The sequence below is a fragment of the Nyctereutes procyonoides genome, unplaced genomic scaffold (assembly GCF_905146905.1).
Source record: "Nyctereutes procyonoides isolate TBG_1078 unplaced genomic scaffold, NYPRO_anot_genome, whole genome shotgun sequence".
Taxonomy (NCBI): Eukaryota; Metazoa; Chordata; class Mammalia; order Carnivora; family Canidae; genus Nyctereutes; species Nyctereutes procyonoides.
The window spans coordinates 28627966-28649037 of NW_026575159.1; the positions used below are offsets into that span (position 1 = coordinate 28627966).

The 21072-nt window shown below is 48.1% G+C and overlaps 1 protein-coding gene across 1 annotated transcript in view; it reads right to left on the reverse strand.

Moving 5' to 3' along the window:
• Positions 1 to 17418: 17418 nt before the first annotated feature.
• FAM135B (family with sequence similarity 135 member B) overlaps positions 17419 to 21072 on the reverse strand; it is a 179625-nt gene continuing 175971 nt past the window's right edge. The window contains exons 17-19 of the mRNA XM_055314296.1: positions 19514 to 19624; positions 17990 to 18103; positions 17419 to 17641 (exon numbers count right to left, since the gene is read on the reverse strand). Of these exons, the coding sequence (XP_055170271.1) occupies positions 17436 to 17641; positions 17990 to 18103; positions 19514 to 19624 (431 nt within the window). The 3' untranslated portion in view covers positions 17419 to 17435. The remainder of the gene's footprint in view (positions 17642 to 17989; positions 18104 to 19513; positions 19625 to 21072) is intronic.

Here is a 21072-nt window from a genome sequence, read left to right on the forward strand (position 1 = left end):
TGAGAAGAGAGGAAGAAGAGAAGAAGAAAGAAGAAGAAGAAGAAGAAGAAGAAGAAGAAGAAGAAGAAGAAGAAGAAGAAGAAGAAGAAGAAGAAGAAGAAGAAGAAGAAGAAGAAGAAGCAGCAGCTCACGGATTGCAGGTCCTGGAAAGCACAGGGCACACAGGGAGCCACACCGTGAGGTTGTAGGCAGAGAGAAAGCAGGTGCGCAGGGCCAAGGGGTGCTGCTTTTATTGGGGTTGAGGGTGGGGGCTTAAATCTTCAGGGCTCATTCTTTAGTAGTGAATTTAAAATGTAAGAAAGGAATGGGGGGAAAAAGCAAGTGGCCCACGTGGTCAGTTATGGAAATCAACTGAAATGGGGGTGGGGAAGGAGGGGGAGGGTTGGCTCTGACCCAGTCCTGTGGCTGACAAGGTGTTTATTGGAGATGGCTATTTTGAAGTGGATGTCCGGCAATTATGGTTAAGTCAGGCACTTGCATTACAGAAAAAGGAAACCCAGCCTTCAGGCTGCACTACAAGGTGACCTGATAAGCCTTGACTTTGCTTTGGAAGAACAGGTGGTAGTGCTCAGTAGGGAAAGTTGGGGAGAATGGAGAATTTGCAGTGATCAGATGATGGTGGTTGCTTGAACAAAAGTGGGGCCATGAAAATGATGAGACGCCGTCCAGTGGGGGGTGTGCTGTGATGGAAGCATCCACAGGACTCAGTGAGGAGACGGGCACTGGCCAGTGAGGAAGGAGAAGGTCCAGGTCCGGGGGTGGGGGATCCGATGCCTGATTGGGACTTGCATGTGAAGTCCTTGGTGCTTGTTGGGGAGAACAACTCTGAGGATGGAGACCCCAAATTCTGATTGACAGAAGAATGTATAGAAGAAGCAAGATGAAGAGGGACAGGGAACATCATTTTGCTAAACATCGTGCTAGATAAAGGAATGGTTAGTTCAGCCCAACCACGTTTACTGAGTATCAAGCACCTCTCCACCTGCCCTCAGTAGTGGGTACTGGTTTCATATTCTAACGGAGGCCACTTCCTGTAGCTTTGGGGCCAGATTGCAGTGTTCACATGGGGTCTGTCTCCTTGCAGAGCTGGAGCGCTTTCTTCTCCCTGGGTGGAGGCAGGAATCAAGGAGGGAGCATGCGGAGCTTGCATGGGCCTCCCGCCTCTTGTCCTTGGGGCTCTATCAGTTCCATCTCTGCAAGTGTACACACTCAGGTGCAAGATCTCTTTACCTTTTTAAATTCATTTTGCCACATGCACTGGCAGGAACAGAGGAACACTTCATGGTTTCTTGGACTATACGCAGGACAAATCTGTAGCTCCTAAAATCTAAATTAAGTACACGTGTTACAATGAGCTCTTATTTTTCTTCTTCAGTTTTTTTTTTTAATGGTAATCAAGGAGGCATTGATAGAATTTGTATGGGAGACTAAGGAGAATTTTTTTTTAATATCCCAGATGTAGAAATCTATGATCTTCCCATCCAGAATTGGTTTAGGCCATCATCATCCACAGGTCTCTCTCCCCTTGGCAGTAGCACGGAAGGAAGGCCAACTTGCCTGGGTAACTTGACCCAAGGCAGTTTCTGCTTTGACACTTTGAATGGTTGTTTCCTGTCTGACTTTTTACCAGTTACAGTGCTATTGTGCTGGGAAGAGTGTCCACTGAGCGGGATCCCTTCTGGAAGTCTCAACCCTTTATCCAGGATGTGTACACTAGACTGAGGAAAGTCCCATGGTCGGATGCCCCTATACATCCTTTTTTTTTTCCCCCTCTACATCCTTGATGCTCACCCCAAAGCAGGTTCTCGGAACATGGTGGATGAGGGAAGGATAGGGTCCATTATGAAGCTCTGCGATCCAGATCCAGCTCCTGGGCCGGGTTCTGGAGATTTGACGATGAGCAAAAGAGACACAGTTGAGAGCAGGCTGGATCAGGTCAGGTCTTATAAGAAATTTAGCTTTTATTCCAAAAGCAGCTGGGAACCACGGCAGGATGTTAAACAGGCGGCAACATATCACATTTGTATTTTTAAAAGGTGAGTCTGTGAAATGAGCTTTTTACAAATGCAAGGGCTGAATTTTTTTCTTCCGATGGTGCTCTGAGCCCAATATCCATTTTCAATTACTCTGACTCATTTCTAATTATCGTTCTTTCATCCAAGAGGACAGGCCACTATGGGCCCTGTCACCATGGATGACTGGAAAAAGGCATAAAGAAAAGAACATGGCCCAAAGCCTTTTCCATTTAATTTATTGGAAAGTTCCAATTAATTCATTGAAACATATATTATTGGAAGGATTTAAGATAATATGACATCAGAAAGCAAATATTGATGTTCAACCTACAAGCTCAAGACTTAATGAGAACTCATTCAACAACTAGTCTCAGAGTAAAGGGGCTCAGAGCATCCTTGTGGTTGAAGTATGAGTGAAAGCCACTCTTCCTTTTTTAGCCATATGTACATTTTTTAAGGGACAGGGTGGGGGCAAGGACATTTGGGACAGGAAGGTTTCCAAATACAAGCCTCTGCCCTACATGGAATCACCCACCAATGGAGAAGCACCTGGAGTGACCATGCCATCAGGGTTGGCAGGCTCACTACACACCTCCCACAGACACGTGGGAACTTGGGTGGCCTTGGGGCCAGCACAGGGCTGGGGATGGGCCTCCTGGCCACCTGTACCCGGGCCAACAGGACGCACTGTGTGGCCTGGAGCAACGAAAACACTCTTTCTCCATCTCAATTTTCTCGACTGTAAAATAGGGTCATTGAATAGATGCTTTTAAGGGAAACTCTTGGTTCCAAAGGCACTGATGCCTCTGTATCATCAGGAAAGAGGAACTGGTTTCAGTGTGGCCAAGAGCACTGGAGCCTGAGAATACCTTAGCTGATTCTTATCACTTTTGGAAACACTAGCCAGCAGGTGCTTCAGTCTGTGGCCATCTAAGTACTCTCCCTCCTCACCATCCAACAGATGTCAGAGCCTCTAATAAACTTTCTGGAATAAGCCTATTCATCTAACATAAAAGTAAATAAAGAGGGACAAGAAAAAGAGAAGTTGAAAGGAGTCCAGGAGTGTGGTTTTTAAGAGCACAGACTCTGCTCCCAGATGCCCTGAGGTGGTTTCCTGGCATCCTCGCTCCCTTGACCAGCTGTGTGTTGCTGGCAAGATACAGTCTGAATTTCCGTTTCATCATCAAAAAAATGGGAATAATATCCATTTATATTTCATGGAGTTTTGAGGATTAAATGGCATAATGCCTGTATTCAGCTTTTTGAAAAAAGAGAAAGACTAAACGAGCAACAAGCAGGTGCCATAGAAAGTTCTACTGCCCACAGGGACCTGCCCAGTGCAGAAGCAAAGTTCTGTGGTATGAGGGTCAGTGGGTGAGAAGTGGAGTATGTCTTTTAAAGTCAGTGACCTCACACACTACCTGTGTCCGCTTTAGGTAACCAAATCTCTTAATACTGCTAGTTCACGAGTCTCTGCCCTTAAAAACAGTATGTGGGCTGATGGGTTGTTAGGTGCTGGGCCAGTGATTGCATGCGACAAGCTTCCGTTTTGGGACTATGGCATGCAATTGCCTTTGCCTGGTTAGTCAGCCTAAGGCCACCGTCAGCCAGCCAGATGTTCAGTGGACCACACTGCATCCCATGCAATGTATTTGGGAGAATTATTGGCATATAATGACATCTGTCAGTACAATTCATATCACTTAAAAAATACACATGTAAGAAAAATATTACCAACTAGATTATGGTTGTTTTTAGAGATAGGCCAAGTCTCCTGACAATCCACCACTCCAGAGGTGACCAACATCGATCCAGCACCTGTCAGCCTGATGGACATGCTCACTATGGTTGAGCACAGATCTGTATCATGCAGCTTGTCTTAAACTTACTGCATCTCTTTGCTGTGCTACTTAGAGCATAATTGAATATTAAGCATTTTTTTTGCACAAGCTTGGTTCCACCACTGCCCATCATATGCATGCACTTCCCCATTTCAGTTCAGAACATGGGATTCTGAGGCTCTTTGGGTCTCACCTCCAGCCAGCACCTCATCCCAAGCCCTCTCCTCTTCTTGTTGCATGGCAGCCCTCATCAATCTCCAAATGTGGATCTCCACACACCATTTTCTGTGACTGCACTCTGTCCTCCACAACCTCCACTTTCAAAACCCAGTCATACCTCATTCTCACTATTAACTCCTCCACCCAGCTGCCCTTGGCATTGTTGATCTTTTGTGCCTCTGTGTCCCTACAGCACTTTGCACATCATTTCACCTTAGATTATCTTTGGGTCTAAGTTTATTCCTCTACATGAATAATGGGACAGTAAAGAGGAAGCACTAATATTTACAGATTCCCCTCAAGAGACAAGAAGGTCAGCAATAATTTACATATGCAAAGATTCTAGAAATGTGCATGGGGAGGGGCTGGCAGTAGAGGAAGTTCAGAAAGTGTCCTTGCAAAGCGTAGCAGTCCTAGCCCTGCAGATGGAGCTTGATTTACCTGGGGTGGGACACAGGGGAATGGGGTCAGAGAAGGGATTACCATATGTCTTTATTTTATAGCATGTTGTATGAGCACAGAGCTGGTGCCCCTCCTGCCTCAGCAGAAATGGAATGCTGAGCCAAGAGATCTTGTTCAGCTCTTGTTTAGCTACATTAGCCTGGAGCTGTCTCTGAGATTTAAATGACATATTGTTTGGTATTTTTAAAGGGGGAGAAAATAGAGGTGTGAAGGGGTTAGATTTAGGGGGACTCATCTGCTTTAATTTATACATTTGTTTCGATGGAAAATGAAATGGTGCAAGTTGCTTGTAGGAGCTGAAGTCCAGGAAGGAGACAGGAGGTAGCTGCTTCAAGCAAAATATTTGTTCCCTGAACCTGAGCTGAGAGCCTGGGGAAAAGGCTGTCCCCTCTGTCCCACCTCTATTTTGGCACCCTGGGAGCAGCCTTGGATGCTTATCTGGGCTCTCATGGGGGTCAGATCAGCAGGGGTCCCGGAAGGAAAGCTGTAGGACAAGGACAAAGTCACATGGCCAGGAAGGGTTGACCTGGTTTCCCTGCAACCTTTGGAAGTATGTGGCATATTCAAGTTATTGCCACGGTTTTAAAGACGAGGAATTAGAAACCTAGAAAGTCCACCCATGCTTTACTTCTCACTGACATGTCCAATGGTCATTCCTTCTAGAAGTTTCCAATCTGATGGGACATTAATAATATTATTAATTATTATTAGCAATAATAGTTCTAAATAATAAATAATGTTATTATATAACATGATGTGCACTCAGAGCCAGGCCAAAAAAAATACTCCAAGGAAAGGAGATGAAAAATAATTCCATCTCTGGGCCCCCCGGGGAAAAGTTTCTGAAGAAGGCAGCAATATACATACCATCTTCCCTCATCTATTATGTCTGCTGTGATTGTCGGCTTCCTCAGTAGGATGCAAGCTTCATTAAGACAGGCCAATGATTCCGGCTTTGGCAAACGATTCTCTTGAGTGCTTAAAACAGAGCCTGAACAGTGTTGGCTTCAATAAATATTTGTGAAATCAAAGCATGATTTCCAACTTCCTAAGGATTTCTTTGGCCCTGCAGGAGGCAGGGGGCTCCTTCAAAAAGGAAGTAGCAAATACCATCTTTCAGAGAGGAACTGGGGAGCCCCTGTCTGAGAAGGCAACTCTCCAGACATCTCCAGATCATCACTGAACAGTTAGCTGATTCAGTTAGGAGAGCAGCCTGTCCTTACACAGATGTCTTTTCCTGGCACCATGGCCTGCATCCCCCATGCCTCTCTAGGGGCGTATGGACTGCACCAGGATAAATTAATTCACCTTGTTTGTTAATCCTAGCCAAAAATCCTAAAAAGTCATGCTGTCCCTCCCTGGTTCTAGCTTCTTGACTTCCATGCTCCCCTTTTGTTCCCCCAAATAAATCCCATCCTTCCTTTCTCTTGCTCAGCTTCGAAGGGAGCTTGGCAACCAGGAGTGAAATCATCAAGCTTCCATGGGTGCCCCAATTGCTGGTCTTTGGGCGCCCTCTGCAGGTGGTACGAATCCATCTCTGCCCACCGGCTTGCCTCATGTGTGGGAGCCAGGCGGGGGTCTCCCCACAGCTGTATCCCTGCAGCCACGGGCTATTTCCCCCCTGGGAGGAGAGGGTAATAATGGGAAAACGCTGGAGAGGCCCCAGGTGCGAGGCCACAGAGCTGGTGAAGGATGCCCAGGGAGGGAGCCGCCTGTGGCAGAAAGGGCTGCAGCTTCGGCCCTGGTTAGCGCGTGTCCAAATGCTCATTCATTCATTCATTGACTCATCAAATGTTTTATTAAAGCTGCACTATGTGCCAGGGTACTGGGATCCAGAAGTTGAAAGTCTTTCCTCATGTTCTGAAGAATTCCAATCCCAGTTCATTTTTGAACATAGCTACAGTGTAATGGACAGTCCAAAGAAACTTAAGCATAAATTAGATCATGTGATCAGCGAGCTAGAGGATACCAAGAAAAGTCTGCGGAATGTTTTAGGGTGCCAGGGTACTGGGATCCAGAAGTTGAAAGCAGGGCAGAAAGCAAAAACAAATTCCTCCATCAGGCAGCTGACATTCCAGCGAAGAAAGGCAATAAGTAAGGAAGACATGTAGCACGTTTGACTGTGGTTAAGCGCGGAGGAGAAAATGTGGAGCAGGAAGTGGGGTGTGAAGGGTCCTGGGCTGCGTGGAGAGGCGGGAGGCCCCAAAGCAGGGAAACAGGGAAAGCCTCATGAACAGGGCAACTCTGTAATAAAGCCCAGAGGGGAGGGACAGAGGGAAACTTGGAAGAGTGGGTGGCCAGTGGCGGGCCTGGGGCAGGGCTCTGCTGGTGTAAGGAAGCAACAGTGAAGCAGTCCATGAGCTCAGGCAGATGAGAACAAGGAAGGATGAAGGACGAGTGCAGGGGAGGGAGCAGATTAGGCAGGAGCAGCACAAGGGGCCAGATGAAGCAAGGTCTTGTAGGTAACTATGAGGAGGAAATGAAGATTCCCCAGAGACCAATGCCAAGCTCCAGGGTGAACCCAAGCACGCTGCCCAACCCGTCTCCTCCGCCATCAGATGTGGACAGGCACACTGGCCCTGAGGTTTAAGGAAGTGGCTGGTCGGCTGTCTGACACTGAAGGGGTGTCCCGTGGACCCGCTTGTCCCCAGCCACCCACCCATGTTCCCCTACACATCACATCTGTACAGTGACTTGGGATCTCTGAAATCCAAGCCTGAGGCACGTGGTGAAATTGGCTCAAACTGTCCTCCGCTCCCACCTCCCATTCATTCATCCCCTGGGTGCCCTCCCACATCCCCTTGGAAACTCACTGCTTCCCCCCAGGTGCTCCTCACAGACAGCAGCAACCACCAGAAAGGGGTCTTCAGCTGTATCCCCACTAAAAAGTAATGGAAAGGACAAGCAGACCAAGAGGGGAGACTGGGCACATTTTTTGCATTTATCAGTGACATAATTTTGGTCAAATGCTAGAACTCTCTGTACCTTTGAATCTGCATCTGCCCCTCTCCTGCCTTCCGGAGCCTGGTGAGGGTCCCCTAAGTGAACATGAGCACCAGTGTCATCTGTGATAACTGCTGTGCCCCCTTTTCCGACACTTTCGGATTCCAGAGATTCATAAAATGTTTGCATAACATCGAAGCTGGATGTAAGTCTTGCCATCATCACTCATTATCGTGGAAACAGAGGGTTAATTTCGTAAGTCTCCCAGAGTCATGGTTTCTTTTTGCCTAAATTGGGGTTAATTCTATCTGCTCCCCCTCCTTTATGGGCTCGACTGGAACCACAAATGTAAAGAAGCTATAAAAACACACAGAACATAAATGTGGGAAGAGTGTGTTTAAGCTGTGGCCCTGACTCACAGGGTTCTGAACACCCCTCCTTTGGGGGTCCTGACCCTCACTCGGATGCAGGACCCTCAGTGTCACATGGGAATCCCAGGTCCCTGGCCTCCTCTGATCCTACAGAGACTGGGGTCAGGGATCCAAGGCAGGTCCAGGGGCTGGTCGCCCTGCTGCCCTCGGCGTGATGAGCCACCTCCCCCATTAGCACCCTGCTCTGCGGTGACCCAGCCTGAGCAGGTGGCTTTCCTCTCCTCCTACTGCAGAAGGCTGATGCTCACTGCAATCCCCAGTTTAGATTCCAGAGATATCCTTATGGGTTTGGCTAATTTTCTCCACCCCTGTTCTGCCTGTCTGCGGGCCTACAGAAGCTCTGTCCTTGTTCCGTCATCCATCCCCAGTCCTGTGATCTGTGGCCTGTGGGGTAGGGTCAAGTGGTGTGGACAACAGGCGACACCAACCGCAGAACCGCCCAGGGGCTCCTTTACCAGCACGAGCTGTGGTCAGGGGTGGTCTCTACTGGAACCAGGCTTTGGGCATGGCTTTCATCACGGCCAACCTTTCAGTACTGCGGAAACAATGGACCTTCCCTCCCTTAGCGTGCTGCCTCTGGGCTCCAGACAGGCCCAGCCATGCTGTGCAGAGACTGAGAATGCATCCCTCCAGAGGCACTTTGAATGAGCAACTCTGATTATTAAAAAGTCCAACTAATCGGGGAACCTTGAATAGAGGGATGAAGACCAGGGTGGCCTGTTCACCAAATGACATCTCCCATTTTCTGACCCCACCCTCCCAGGGTCCCTACTTGGCATTCCCTCCCTGCTCCATTCAGCCATGTGAGAATATCCCAGCTCCCCCCCTACAGTGTGGATCCCAGAAAGAACCACCACGTTCCCAGTGTCCTCTCAACACATGTAGAAATCATTCCTTCAGCCCTAAATACATTCCTGGAGAGTGGCTACTGTGCATCCCATAAACACAAAGTCCTGGCAAAACAAAGTCAAAGGATTTTATTATTGTTGTTGTTGATCATTTATACACATCACAAGCTACACAAAATGCCAACTGAAGAGCAAGTGTAGAAAAATAGTAGAATTATATTGGCACTATCAACTTGGTTATTACTATTGTTGTTTTGCAGACAGTGTTCAGGGGTGTGCGGGAGGTGGTGATCATTGTATACAGATATTGTCACCAGAATAGATACACATTAGGAATTCACAGTGGCATCAAGCTGTACATTCAAGTTCTTTTTCAGAGAAAGGGACCATGCGAAAGACCCTGCCTCCCTTTACCTTCTACGACGCAGAAGGTCACATTTGAAAACTAAGGAAAACTGTAATAAAATAAAAGAAGTTCCAGAACCCTCTGCTGTCTGATAATAGACACAAGCCACAGGCTAGCTCTCGGGGTCAAATCTGAGCATGGCAACGCTTACAGACACTACTGCCTTGCCTTTTATACTTGATAAGCTGTGTTGGTCTATTAATTTGAAAAGAACTAGTAAGACTAGTCAAGGAGTGATAGGCCACTCAGGTGGTCGTGTTTCTTGACAGATTGGGCTGTAGTACGTGCAAATTTCAGCTTCTCCTTTAGTAACTTCCTTAACTTGACGCTGATCTGGGGAAGGGTTGCCCCAATGAAGCTTTCAAGTCCTGAGTGGCCTGGCTGAGGCCATAATGGCCTCTCACCTGGGCTGGTTTTCTGCCTCCAGACCCTGAAAAGATGTCCAAACCCCAATGCCAAGGGTGATTTGTCTTAAGGGGCATCGGGATGTTGATATCCTCAATGTTTCCAACCTGTTCTCTTGGCTTATTATCCTATGTACATGAACATTCCTCTATGTGGGTATCCACTCCCCCTACTAGATTATAAGTTCTTGAAGGGCAGGGTCTTCTGTGGCAAATTACTGTGGCCAGCAGGGCTTAGCATAGAACTGGGCAGAGACGAAACACTATTTAGAAAGGAATGCATTCAAGAATAAGTTACAGGAATTGGTGAATGAAGCTAAAAAATTACAAACTTTCATGTTAAGTTACATACAGACAAGACAGTAGATGGAACAGAGTGAAGTGCTCTCTTGAAAAGAAAAAAAAAAAACAGGCAAAGACGAATGCACAGGTTATCGGACATACCTGGATTGTTATTAAACTTTCTGGAACTAGAAGCATGAAGCAGGCTGTTTTTCCCATATGCAGCAAATTTAACCTTGAGCTAAAAGACATTTCAAGGGGTCTCTTCAGTTCCATGCAATAAGGAGATTCTGAATGATGTTTACAGAATTTGAACTCCCAAACGCCTTAAATGAAATGTAGTATTGTTCTCGGCGATGTGTCAAGTTCTTGCCTTTTCTTGACCCTCAAATTAAAACGACTATACCCTGAGCAACAAGAAAATAGCTTCACTCCATAGATATTCCAATTATGCACTGAAATGAGCTGAAAAGTTCCAGTTTGGTGGCTCCTGGAATCACAGTGGAATGTTCTGAATGCAGGAAGCTTAAGCCTGAAGTTTCATTCAAGGTGATCCCCCTCTTAGGAACCAATCTCTTTGAGGCCCACGGAGACAACTTCTTAGTTTATTACAAAGAAAATTTCCTATAGCCAAATTTTTGTTGTAAAGTATTCCTAGGCTACCCACCGCCCAATTTTAAAACACCTGCTCTATGCAGGCACAGTTCCAGAACCTCTATTTCCCTCTTATTCATCTGTAGATACCAACTACTTCTTGAAGTATTTTCAACTTTTTTTTTTATTTTTTTATTTTTTTATTTTTATGGCTAAGGTAACTTAACCCTGTCTCGCTGGTTTCAAAGCATGCCCCGGAGATAGAATGGCTCTTCCCATTTAAAAACCTACCAGTATGACCTTTGATCTCAGGAAACTACTTTCCTCTTACAGATTCAGAAGGTTACAAGAAAAACATGGATCAAGGTCAAACCCTTCCTGCATCAGAATCAGCTACCGTGGAGAAGAAAATGTGAGCTTTCAAAGAGGAACTTACCCTCCCAGAAGATTCTCACCGAACCCCAACTCTGTGCCAGGCCACGGAGAGAGCAGCAGGGAACACTAACAATGTACACCTGGTTTCTGCTCTCAAAAAAACTACATGTGCACCATGTGGGAGACCTATGAGGACACACACAACATTGTCATATTGAGAAAGGAGTGGTTCCTGGAACCTAAGAAGATTTATCTCTGATGGCAGGACAAGGAGCCCAGACTCACCCCGAAGTAGGAACAAACAGTCCACAAAGCATTTAGTGCATGCTCAAAGCTCATGGGCACAGGCCACGGATTCCTGGGTGAATATTCAAACGTGGGGATAGCAGAAAGAGGCAGGAGGTGTAAATGGAAGCGTGGTCTAGGGCAGCTGTGGGAGGAGAGGTGTCATGGTTTTGGGAAAGTGGTTTTGGGTTAGCAGGACGAAGAGAGCCTTGAGACACAGTGATTGGGGAGCATAGACGCCAGCGAACCATGGACCATGCTTCCAGAGCATGCTTCCTAAAACCACCTTTGTCATGGAATTGTCCACCATCTGATTGCTGGTTAGGAAGGTGTCTCTTATATAGCAACACGTTGTGTGAGAAAGCTCACAAGACGGTGGTTTAGATGATGAAGACTGAAACTGGCATTGATTTCAACAAGATGTTTGACTTTTATGATTTATGAACTTCTCTGGGTTGGAGGAATCATAGCCTAACAGACAAAATGGAAGCTCGGGGAGATGTAGATGAGCGTCTGCCTCCAGCTCAGGTCGTGATCCCGGGGTCCTGGGATCAAGTCCCGCATCGGGCTCCCCGCAGGGAGCCTGCTTTTCCCTCTGTGCCTGTGCCTCTCTCTCTCTCTCTGTGTGTGTCTCTCATGAATAAATAAATAAAATCTTCTTTAAAAAAAAAATGGAGGCTCTGGGATCAAAACTTAACTCCACTTTTGGCAAGCTGTGTGACCTTCATCAGGTCAAACTTGACTTGTACCAGCATTGCTTGTATGTTGTGTGGCTTTCTTTTTTTTTCAAGATTTGTTTATTTAAGGAAGAGAGGACATGCAGGAGTGGGGAGAGAGGCAGGGGGAGAGGGAGAAGGTCATGCAGATTCTGCGCTGAGTGAGGAACCTGATGCAGGGCTCAATCTCATGACTCTGAGATCATGACCTGAGCCATAATCAAGACCCCCAACTCTTAACCAACTGAGCTATCATCCAGATGTCCCTGTTTTTCAGCTTTTAAAGATGAAATGAAATCACACATGCAGAAGACCTTGCCAACAGACGTTGAACACGGAGTGCTATTTCTATTCATTTGCTCCTTCATTTGCGAAAAAGGAAGCAAATGAGCCTGAGGTTTGTTTAACCTCCACAAGTTCTGAATCTGTGATGAACCATGAAGGCTTGAGTCTGAGGACGGTTTCAAAGCCATATTATCATAACCACTTCCATGAAATGAAAACAAAAGCACATTCTGAACTTTACAAATATGGGACATAACCTGCTTTAGAGATCAGTGAAGCATGACCCAGCAGCTTCCACACGTTAACATTCGACTGGAAGTCCAGCTCTACACACTGGGGACATTCCTTCATGTGACAGAAGCCATTGGGGCCCTTCTCCCTGAAATTAAAATTGGTGCACAGAGCTTAGCCCATCGAAAAGTAGAGCGTATTGTTACCATTTCACATGAAAAGATGTGGGAAGGGCTCAGCTTTGCTTACAAAGGTTTTCAATGGTGTTTTCTATTGAGACATCCCTAGTATTGTGTGTAATGCTGAGGTACCAGGGAAAAAGCAAAAAAAAAAAAAAAAAGCAAAAGCAAAAAGAGAAAGAAGTAAAGGAAGAAAGAAAAAGAACATAAAAGAGGAAAGGAAGGCAGGACATAGACTTGTAATGTCACTGCAATGCATGCCTACTTTGTGATATGTGGACAGAGACACGTGTGCACAGAGTTTGGAAGAGCAAAGCTCAAGATGTGAACCATAGAGTCTGGAATAAACATTCATGGTTCCTCTTACAGCGCTGAGGTTTCATAGCTTTAACTTCATAACTAACACTTAAAAATAAAATCTTAAATGTTATTATCCCACAAGATCCCTTTAGTATTTAGGATTATGTGATATATGTTAATAGCTCTATAGTCTAGTACAGAACTCAGCACAAAATAGGTGCTCAATAAACCGTGGGACGAATAAGCAAATAAAAAAAAAAAGGAAACAAAGAAATGAAACACCAGGGTATGGTGTCACCCTCGGTGCTCAAATCACATGGCAAAAAAAAAAATGACAATTAGGTCTGGGGGCTTGCAAACACCCAGCTTTTTCAGCTCAATGGACGTGTCTTGGAGAGGTGCCACTGTCTCACACAAGTGAGGGCTCACCGAATACTCTGTCATGGTCCCAACACAGGAAAACCTGAGTCCCAGGCTGCCATTTCCACTTTGTCCCTTCCATTCGCACATTGTGCCGGCGCCCACCCCCACCCCACCCATGGGGTCCTCCCACGGCTCCCTGGCCTTCGCCACCTCACCGCACCTGTGATTTTCCGCGAGCCCCGGCCCCATGCATCCTCCATCAGGACGGGCTGCTGTGTTTCTGTCTGCGTGTCTGCGTTTGCTCTGTGACCGACAGTTGGCCCGTGGCCGGCTGTGACTGAACCGGGACCGGAGCTTCGGCCAGCTGTCAACTGAGCCCCGGGCCCTCGCTCGCCCACATAAACTGTGCTCAAGAGCGGTTAGGGCAGCCACCCCCACCTCCACGGCAGGACTCCCCCCTGAACGCTTCCACCCACAAACAGAAAAAGAAGAAAATGGTAACAATAATGCTCAATTGCAATAATTTAAACCAAACAGCACTTCCCTCTTCGTGGCTGTTTACATGATGCTGTTTGCTCCAGCTTTCCTCCATGAGAAGCTAGGGAGACACGTCACCTGTGTTGTTGGAAGTGAGTGGAGGGTGAGCTCACATGGCTCTGGGCTCCCCAACAAGTTGGGGGGGGGGATTGGGTCTGTCCTACGAGCTAACCTGGGAGAAGGATGTGAACACAGGGGGTTGGGAGAGCCCCCACTTCCAAGAGGAAATTCTCCTCCTAGTGTGAATGATGGGATCTCCTCCTGGAAGAGCAGAGGGCCCCACAGGCTGGCCGACTGTTCACTCCTCTGCCCGGTTACTCCGGAGCCCGGCGCCGTCTCCTTCAGCCTGTCCAGTGAGCCAAGGGTCTAGGCTCCCCCTCTTCGAGCCTTTCAATAATTCTGCTCCTTCTTGGAGTTCCCCACAACCGACCTTCACCAGGCCAGCCCTGACTCAGTCCTGGTGTGTGGCCGTGGACTCTCTGGCAGAGGCCTCTCCTGACCCTGCACATCTCCAGTGTGGGCTGGGTATCCCTCCTCTGAGCACACTCTGATCCCTATTCCTGGGTGGCACCGACCTCCTTCACCTTCCCATCTGGGACCGGGCTGTGAGCCACTCACTCTTACCTGTACATCCCTGGCACAGCAGTCCCTCAATACGTATTTGCTGAATGGATGAATGAACTAATGAATTAATGGATGGATGGTGATGGATGGATGGATGGATGGATGATGGATGAACTGATGGACGAGTGCCCTTGGTGGTGACACGCTATGCAAAGCAAATATCTTGCTCACAGCCTTCTGCAGGGCATGGATGATGGGCCTCCAGCAGCGCTTGCACCTGTCCCGGGCCTCGCCAAAGCCCTCCTTCCATCAGATCGGCCTAACAAGGCTGCCTCTCCCTTGTGATCTTTGCGGCGGGGATTGTGCCCTCCATCCCTGTGCTCCCATCTGGCATGGAGGGAAGTCGCTCGGCAAACACCTGTGGACCGTGGGCGCCAGCAGGAGCCTCCCCTCTCTCCAGCCTCTCCCCAGGCTCATAGCACTCCAGCGCTTTCAACCTGCCATTGTGCCATTAGATTAGCCGCCAGGTGACTTTAGGTTCACATCCACTTCTTGGATGAATTTGGCTTGTGAACAATGGATTCCAATCAATCTCAACAGTAGCAATTTTTATTTCTACCTACTTCTGAGAAACTTAAACCATAAAAACAAAACAAACAAAAAAAAACCCACAAAAGTTATGCTAAGAATGAAAACATACTAGACCATTATCTTGGCAGGCATTTTGTTTATAATTTTATAATAAATAATATAATGTCCCTGTTTTACATTATATATATATTTATGTATATATATATATATTAGATATCTATACTTCAATAGAAAGAGACATAAAAAAGCCTTTTCAAATGAGGCATGACACGCAACACTGGACACTCTTATTTACAATATAGAGATGTACTTTCTACACAATAGAATAGATGCTCAGAGGCCAGAGAGGGTTTACAAAGACAGCAGATCACCCCCATAAAAAAGGGGTGCACCATGCAGCTGGACGTTTATTGCCATTAGTTCTCACTATGTCCAGACAGCATATTGAAGTTAAAAATGGCATCTGGTTATTGGAAAAGACGATGGTCATTGGATTCACCCTGGCTCCATAACCACCGGCTACACGGTCTTTCAAGTGACCGGGGAATGACAAACTTTGCTGATGGGTATTGGAAACATAAAATGAAATGCTCTCATCAGAGGGGCAGGGCTCCTCGTTTGGCCAAAAAAGGAGAAGTTGCTACAAACGTATGGTCCCGCACTGAGCATGAACACTCGCCTGGACCAGGAAATACAACGTCATGGGCTCCACTGCAGGAACCCATTCCTCCTGGGTTATACTGCGGTTCGGTGTTCACCAGTCTATGCACCAGTAGCAACCAGTCTACGCACATCGGGAACTTGGAAAAATACCCACAGGACTTAACTGATCCCATATGGGTTAGGCCTAGGACAAAATGAAAGTTTGCAGAAGACCCACAGAGAAACTCTGACTCCACCGTGTGGAAGTCTGCCTTTGGGGCTCATTCAACTCCGTCCCCACCTTCTTTCATGAGAAACCCACCAGTCTACCATCCTGCGAAGCTGCCTACCTGCACTGGTCTCTCACGGTCTGCGTTTGTTTCTGCAAAGTCCCACTGCTAACACGGGAGGACTGAAATTCTCAGATGGGCCAAGATTTACTTGCTTTTAAGACCATGGCACTGATGACCAAAGGGCTCGGTCCAGGCGCTGGGACCAGGAACCTCGTGGCAGATTAGCTTCCGCACATTAGGAGGGGAGTCTGCAGAAACAGGAGCTTCTGCTTCCTGAAGATGGGTCTCTCGGGTGAGTCATCCCTACCGTCCTGGTTCACCCGTTCCTTCAGTGTGACTAGGTGATTCTCCAGGCTTCCTTTAGGCCAAGAGTGGGCTCAGTCTCTGGGACCCTATCAAATACCCTGGCAATTTCCAAAACTTCCCTTATGTGACTTACCAGTAACAATTTGAGCTGGGTCCTCAATCTGGCTGCTGTCCTCCTCTCTGATCTCACTGTCGTCCCTGCCATTTATTGTTTTTTATCAATGGTGACCTCTCCTAGCCCTTTATTTTCCTAAGGCAAGAAGACATTTCTATTGAAAGATAACCAGCACCTTCTTAGAGCTCCCCTGAGGTTTAATCCAGCACTCCTCCGTTTAGATGTTTCTCCTTCCACGGAGAGGAGAAGCAGCTGGCCATGTTAATGGTTTTATTTGTATTTGTATTTTTTTTTTTTTGCAATTGCATCAGATGCTAACGTAGCATTTCTTTGGAAGAAATTCAGCAGGAGCTTCACACGCGTGCATCAACCTCAGTGCCCCCTTCTGCTAGGTTTGCTCTAAGTCCGTTTTCCCGACTACAGACAGAGATTTAAGCAATCACAGAAATAATCTGTGGGCCAGGGCTCTGCATAGACAGTCTGGAGGAGTGGGTGAAGCAACTAGTCCACCACGTTCCCTCTAGTTGTTTTTCTTTGTAACAAACCTGCATTTCCCAAGAGCATCACCTTTGTCTGGCTCCCGTACCTTAAATCCCATACCCTACCCCACCCACTGCTGTTAATGAAAGAGAATCGGAGTTTATAAAGCATTCCTTTGCCCCTTGTTGAGAAAACATGAGAGAATGATCGTGTGGGCATCACATTGTCTTGCACAAGTGGCACATTTGAATCTAGTAAGGATTATATTTACACAAAGACGTTCCACTTCCACACAGAGGTTAACCTGAGTTCTGAAATGCTTGTATGCACTTAATTTAATCAGAATGATAAAGCTATGAGCTAGGAACATACCGGACAGACCTAGTAACACTGGAGCAATCTCTGTGAGCCAGGGGTGGGTAAAAGGTGGGCTCACCAGGTCCAAGTATTCTGTTTCTTTATTTTGTCATATTTCCCTAGAAAGCATCTTGAAAGAGACTCCAGGTGGCTGGACAGGTTCGGGCAAAGTCTTGTCGGTGACACTACCGGACCGGTTCAGCTTTTCCCAAATCTCTGAAATGGAAGCACCTGGAATGGCCGGCCCCACCCCACCCTCCCGGCCTCGGCGCCTTCCTCTCTGAGCTCCGCCTGGAGTGGCGGAGGGCCACCAAGGATGTCTCCGCTAACACGCCCGGGGTCACAGAGCTTCTGGCCCGGCCCCCAGGCCGCTACTTGAAGTAGTTGAGCCCCGCCACCAAGAAGAACTTCTCCAGGAAGAGCTCGGAGTCCAGCACGGCGATGTGGGCGGCTCGGCCGATCAGCGCGTTGGCAGTGTTGGGCAAGGCGTGGAACACATTGTGGCGGATCAGAGTGCAGTCCTTGGCCTCAACCAGAGGGCGCAGGAGGTTGTTGATCATCTCCGCATACACGGGCCCTGGGAGGAGGGAGGGAGGGGAGGAGGTGAAGTCGGGCCAGCGGGATCTAGAGAAAAGCCCGGGGTGTCCCGGGTTCCTGTCCCCGGGCGCCCTCGTGGGCATCGGCAATTTCCTGAGCTTTACTTGTGCTTTTTATTTTTCTTTATTTGTATTTCTTTCCTGAAGCTCAGTTTGCCAACATACAAGTACATGGTTCCTTTCAGATGCAGCGTTCAATGATTCATCAGGTTGCACGTAACACCCGGTGCTCGTCCCATTGCTGCCCTCCTCCGTGCCCATCACCCAGCACTCATTTTTTTTTTTTAATCAGAAAGTCGGTTAAAAAGGAGACATGAAATGTGGCTTACCTGTGTGTCTGTCTTTGAGGGCAGTTTTACACATTTCGATCCTGGCTGAGTGAAATGGCACATAGCGATCCTGGGGAGAAGCCACCAGCACGACATTTTTGAAATACTGCAGACCTGCAACGAGCCAGGAGGGAGCTTTTCACCAGGTCCTTACCTGTGTGCAAACCAGGTGCAGCCCCGGGTTTGCACAGGGCAGTGTGGACTCATCCTGGGGAAAGGCGGGGAGCCCAGCTGGCTGCGACACTGTTGCTGTCCCTGCCTCAGGGAGAAGGGGAGGCCATCAGAGAAGCTAAGGACACAGGAGCAAGCTACTCTCAGGAGGGGGAGGTGAGCAACATGCAGCTGATGACAGGGGCTTTCTGCGTGGCCAGCGCTAAGGATCCCCAAGGAATAAAGCCAGGACTCTGCTCCTCCTTCTCATGGGGACAGCTCCTAACTGCAGTGCTCCCCGTCACCACTGGATGAAAACAGCCTCTGAGCACGCTTCCCTGTCTGCAGCCCGTCCCTGGCGCTGAGACAGAGGGGTTGGAGGGCACTGTGTGTCCCACGTCCTCAGAGCCCAGCACGGGCTGCAGACAGACACCCTGCAGTGCACCCCACCCTGGGCCCGCTGCCCACACTGCCCCCAGTGTCTCTCCACCACATCCCGAGACCACCTGCTGGGGGCCAGGCTGCCTCACTGACCAGGGCTCTAAAGACCAGCCCTCTCTCCATGCCAGGACAGCTCTGCACGGTCATCCAAGCTCCCGAGCTCTCGGTGGTGACCACAGTGCTCTCCCGACTCCCCTCTGCATAGTCCTCCTCCCTCTTATCAGCCTGGGGTTGGGTGGGGGAATCCTGAAAGCTCAGCTTGGTGCAGAGGGACACGCTGGGTCAGGGCTTGCCCGGGGCCTCACATTCAGAGAGGTGCAGAGATGTCAGCAGGGGCGGTGTTCATGGGATGATGGAGAGGGTGACATGGCACAGAGGCTGGGCCAGTGGGCTTGCTCGGCCGGTCACCTCTCTGTTTCCTCACTGGACACACAGACGGACCCCTGCTGTCCTCTGCTCATTTTCACAACACAGGCAGGGGCTCCGACACTTCCCATGAAAGTGGGACCTCTGCCCTGCTGGGAAGGACCCCTGTCTCCCTGCTATGGTGTCAACCTAAATGGACAGTGCTCACCTGCCCTTTTGGTGGGCGGATCTGTACTTGGGAAGGAGCAGTGAGTGGGCATGCAGACCCAGGGCTCATTCACGATCAGGGCATGGAAAGCCTGGCAGGAAGTAGAGGCTACAGCTTTCATGTGGGCAGATGACCTCTACGCACACCTTAGCGCATCTGTGACACCCTTTCTTGGAAGCAGCTGGTTTCCTGGGTACCCGGTGGCCTCCCTGGGACCTGAAGAGCCTGTGCACGCAGTGCATTGACCTCACCCTTCCCTGCGTGCATTGGCGCCCTGATGGAGCGGTTCTGGGTCTCAGGGCTGGACCTCCAGCTCACACTCATGGCCACAGCAGCCTGCTGCCGAGGAAGGCACTCACCTGTTTTCTGGCTTAGTTGGTAGAGGAAACATTTGCGCAGATCGGCGTTATCCCTGAAGGTCAACTGCAGAAGGGACCCAGATTTCTTTAATTTCTGCATGAGCCACAAGCCTAGAAAGGCCAAAAAGAAACAAAACAAAAATCAAAAATATAACATAAAGGAAGCCAAAAACAATTGGGGAGAGATTGATCTGAAACTGAGATTTTTTAGTTAATTTTAAAATAAGAGACTAGTAGACGCTGGGGCAAATTCTTGGGAAGCTGGAGGAAAATCTGTCTCACGTACTTGTGGCAAGGATATAAAATCATCCTGCAAAATGACACGGCGGCTAGCTTCAGGAGTCAGGACACCTTTGTACCCTTTGACCTATTCGACGTCTTTTCATAAGTCTAGCCCAAGGAAACAATCCCAAATACAAAGCCAGTGTATGAACGTTCCTTACAGATCCACACAGTGCGTGGAAGAACCGAAAGCAGACTTCCGAGTTAGAGTCCAACCTGACCTCGGTTGGATACAACCGAGAGGTATCTGGATCTCAGAAACACTGACGAGTATCGCGCCACTGTGACAAAAGTGAGCTTGATAAAAATGCAAGGAAACGGATATAATACAGAACTTTTTGTAATGTCGCAAGATGACAAGTGTGAAAAAAGTTCAGTGTGGTTTAAATCATTTGTTGCTGCCCAACGATGGCTTCCCTGATTTGTGAGGATAGAGAAAACGGCAAAGGGACGGTCCTCCATTCATTACGATCAACATTTTAAATGATGTACTTAAAATAACAGAAAGGTGGTTGGGGCAAACGGGGACCACTGAAGTCTTTGTTAGTATGATTCAATAAACCAGTTCTTGGGACACCCAAGTGGCTTAGTGGTTGTGCATCTGCCTTTGCCACAGGTCGTGATCCCCGGGTCCTGGGATCTAGTCCCACATCAGGCTCCCCGCAGGGAGCCTGCTTCTTCCTCTGCCTGTGTCTCTGCCTCTCTCTCTCTCTGTGTCTCTCATGAGTAAATAAATAAAATCTTTAAAAAAAAAAAAAAAGAAACCAGTTCTTACTATATGTGACCTGATGCCCCCGGTGGGCTACCATCTGCCAGCCATGGTGCAACTACAGATACCAGCACCTGGGTAGTACCTGTGCAGCCTGCAGGTTCCTCTAACCCCATCACGTCACATGAGGCCCTTCATCATCAGGCTTTTGCTGAGAGCTTCACTGCCACCCCCTGCCCCTCTAGCTCATCCTATATTTCTGTCACAAAGAGCCACCTGTGGTCTACCGATTATGCCACGCTTCTATGTTGTCACACCTACTGTTTTCTTCTGCACAAAAAACTTGTCCCACCAATTCACTGTCTTGGAAATTATGTTCATTGTCCAAGATTGCTCAAGGCACGGAGGGGGACACTTGACGGGATGAGCACTGGGTGTTATTCTGTATGTTGGTAAATTGAACACCAATAAAAATTAATTTATTAAAAAAAAAAAAAAGATTCCTTGAGCCTTGCTTCCTTACACTCCATAGTGTCCCTAACCTGACAGAGGGAATTCTGAGAGTCTC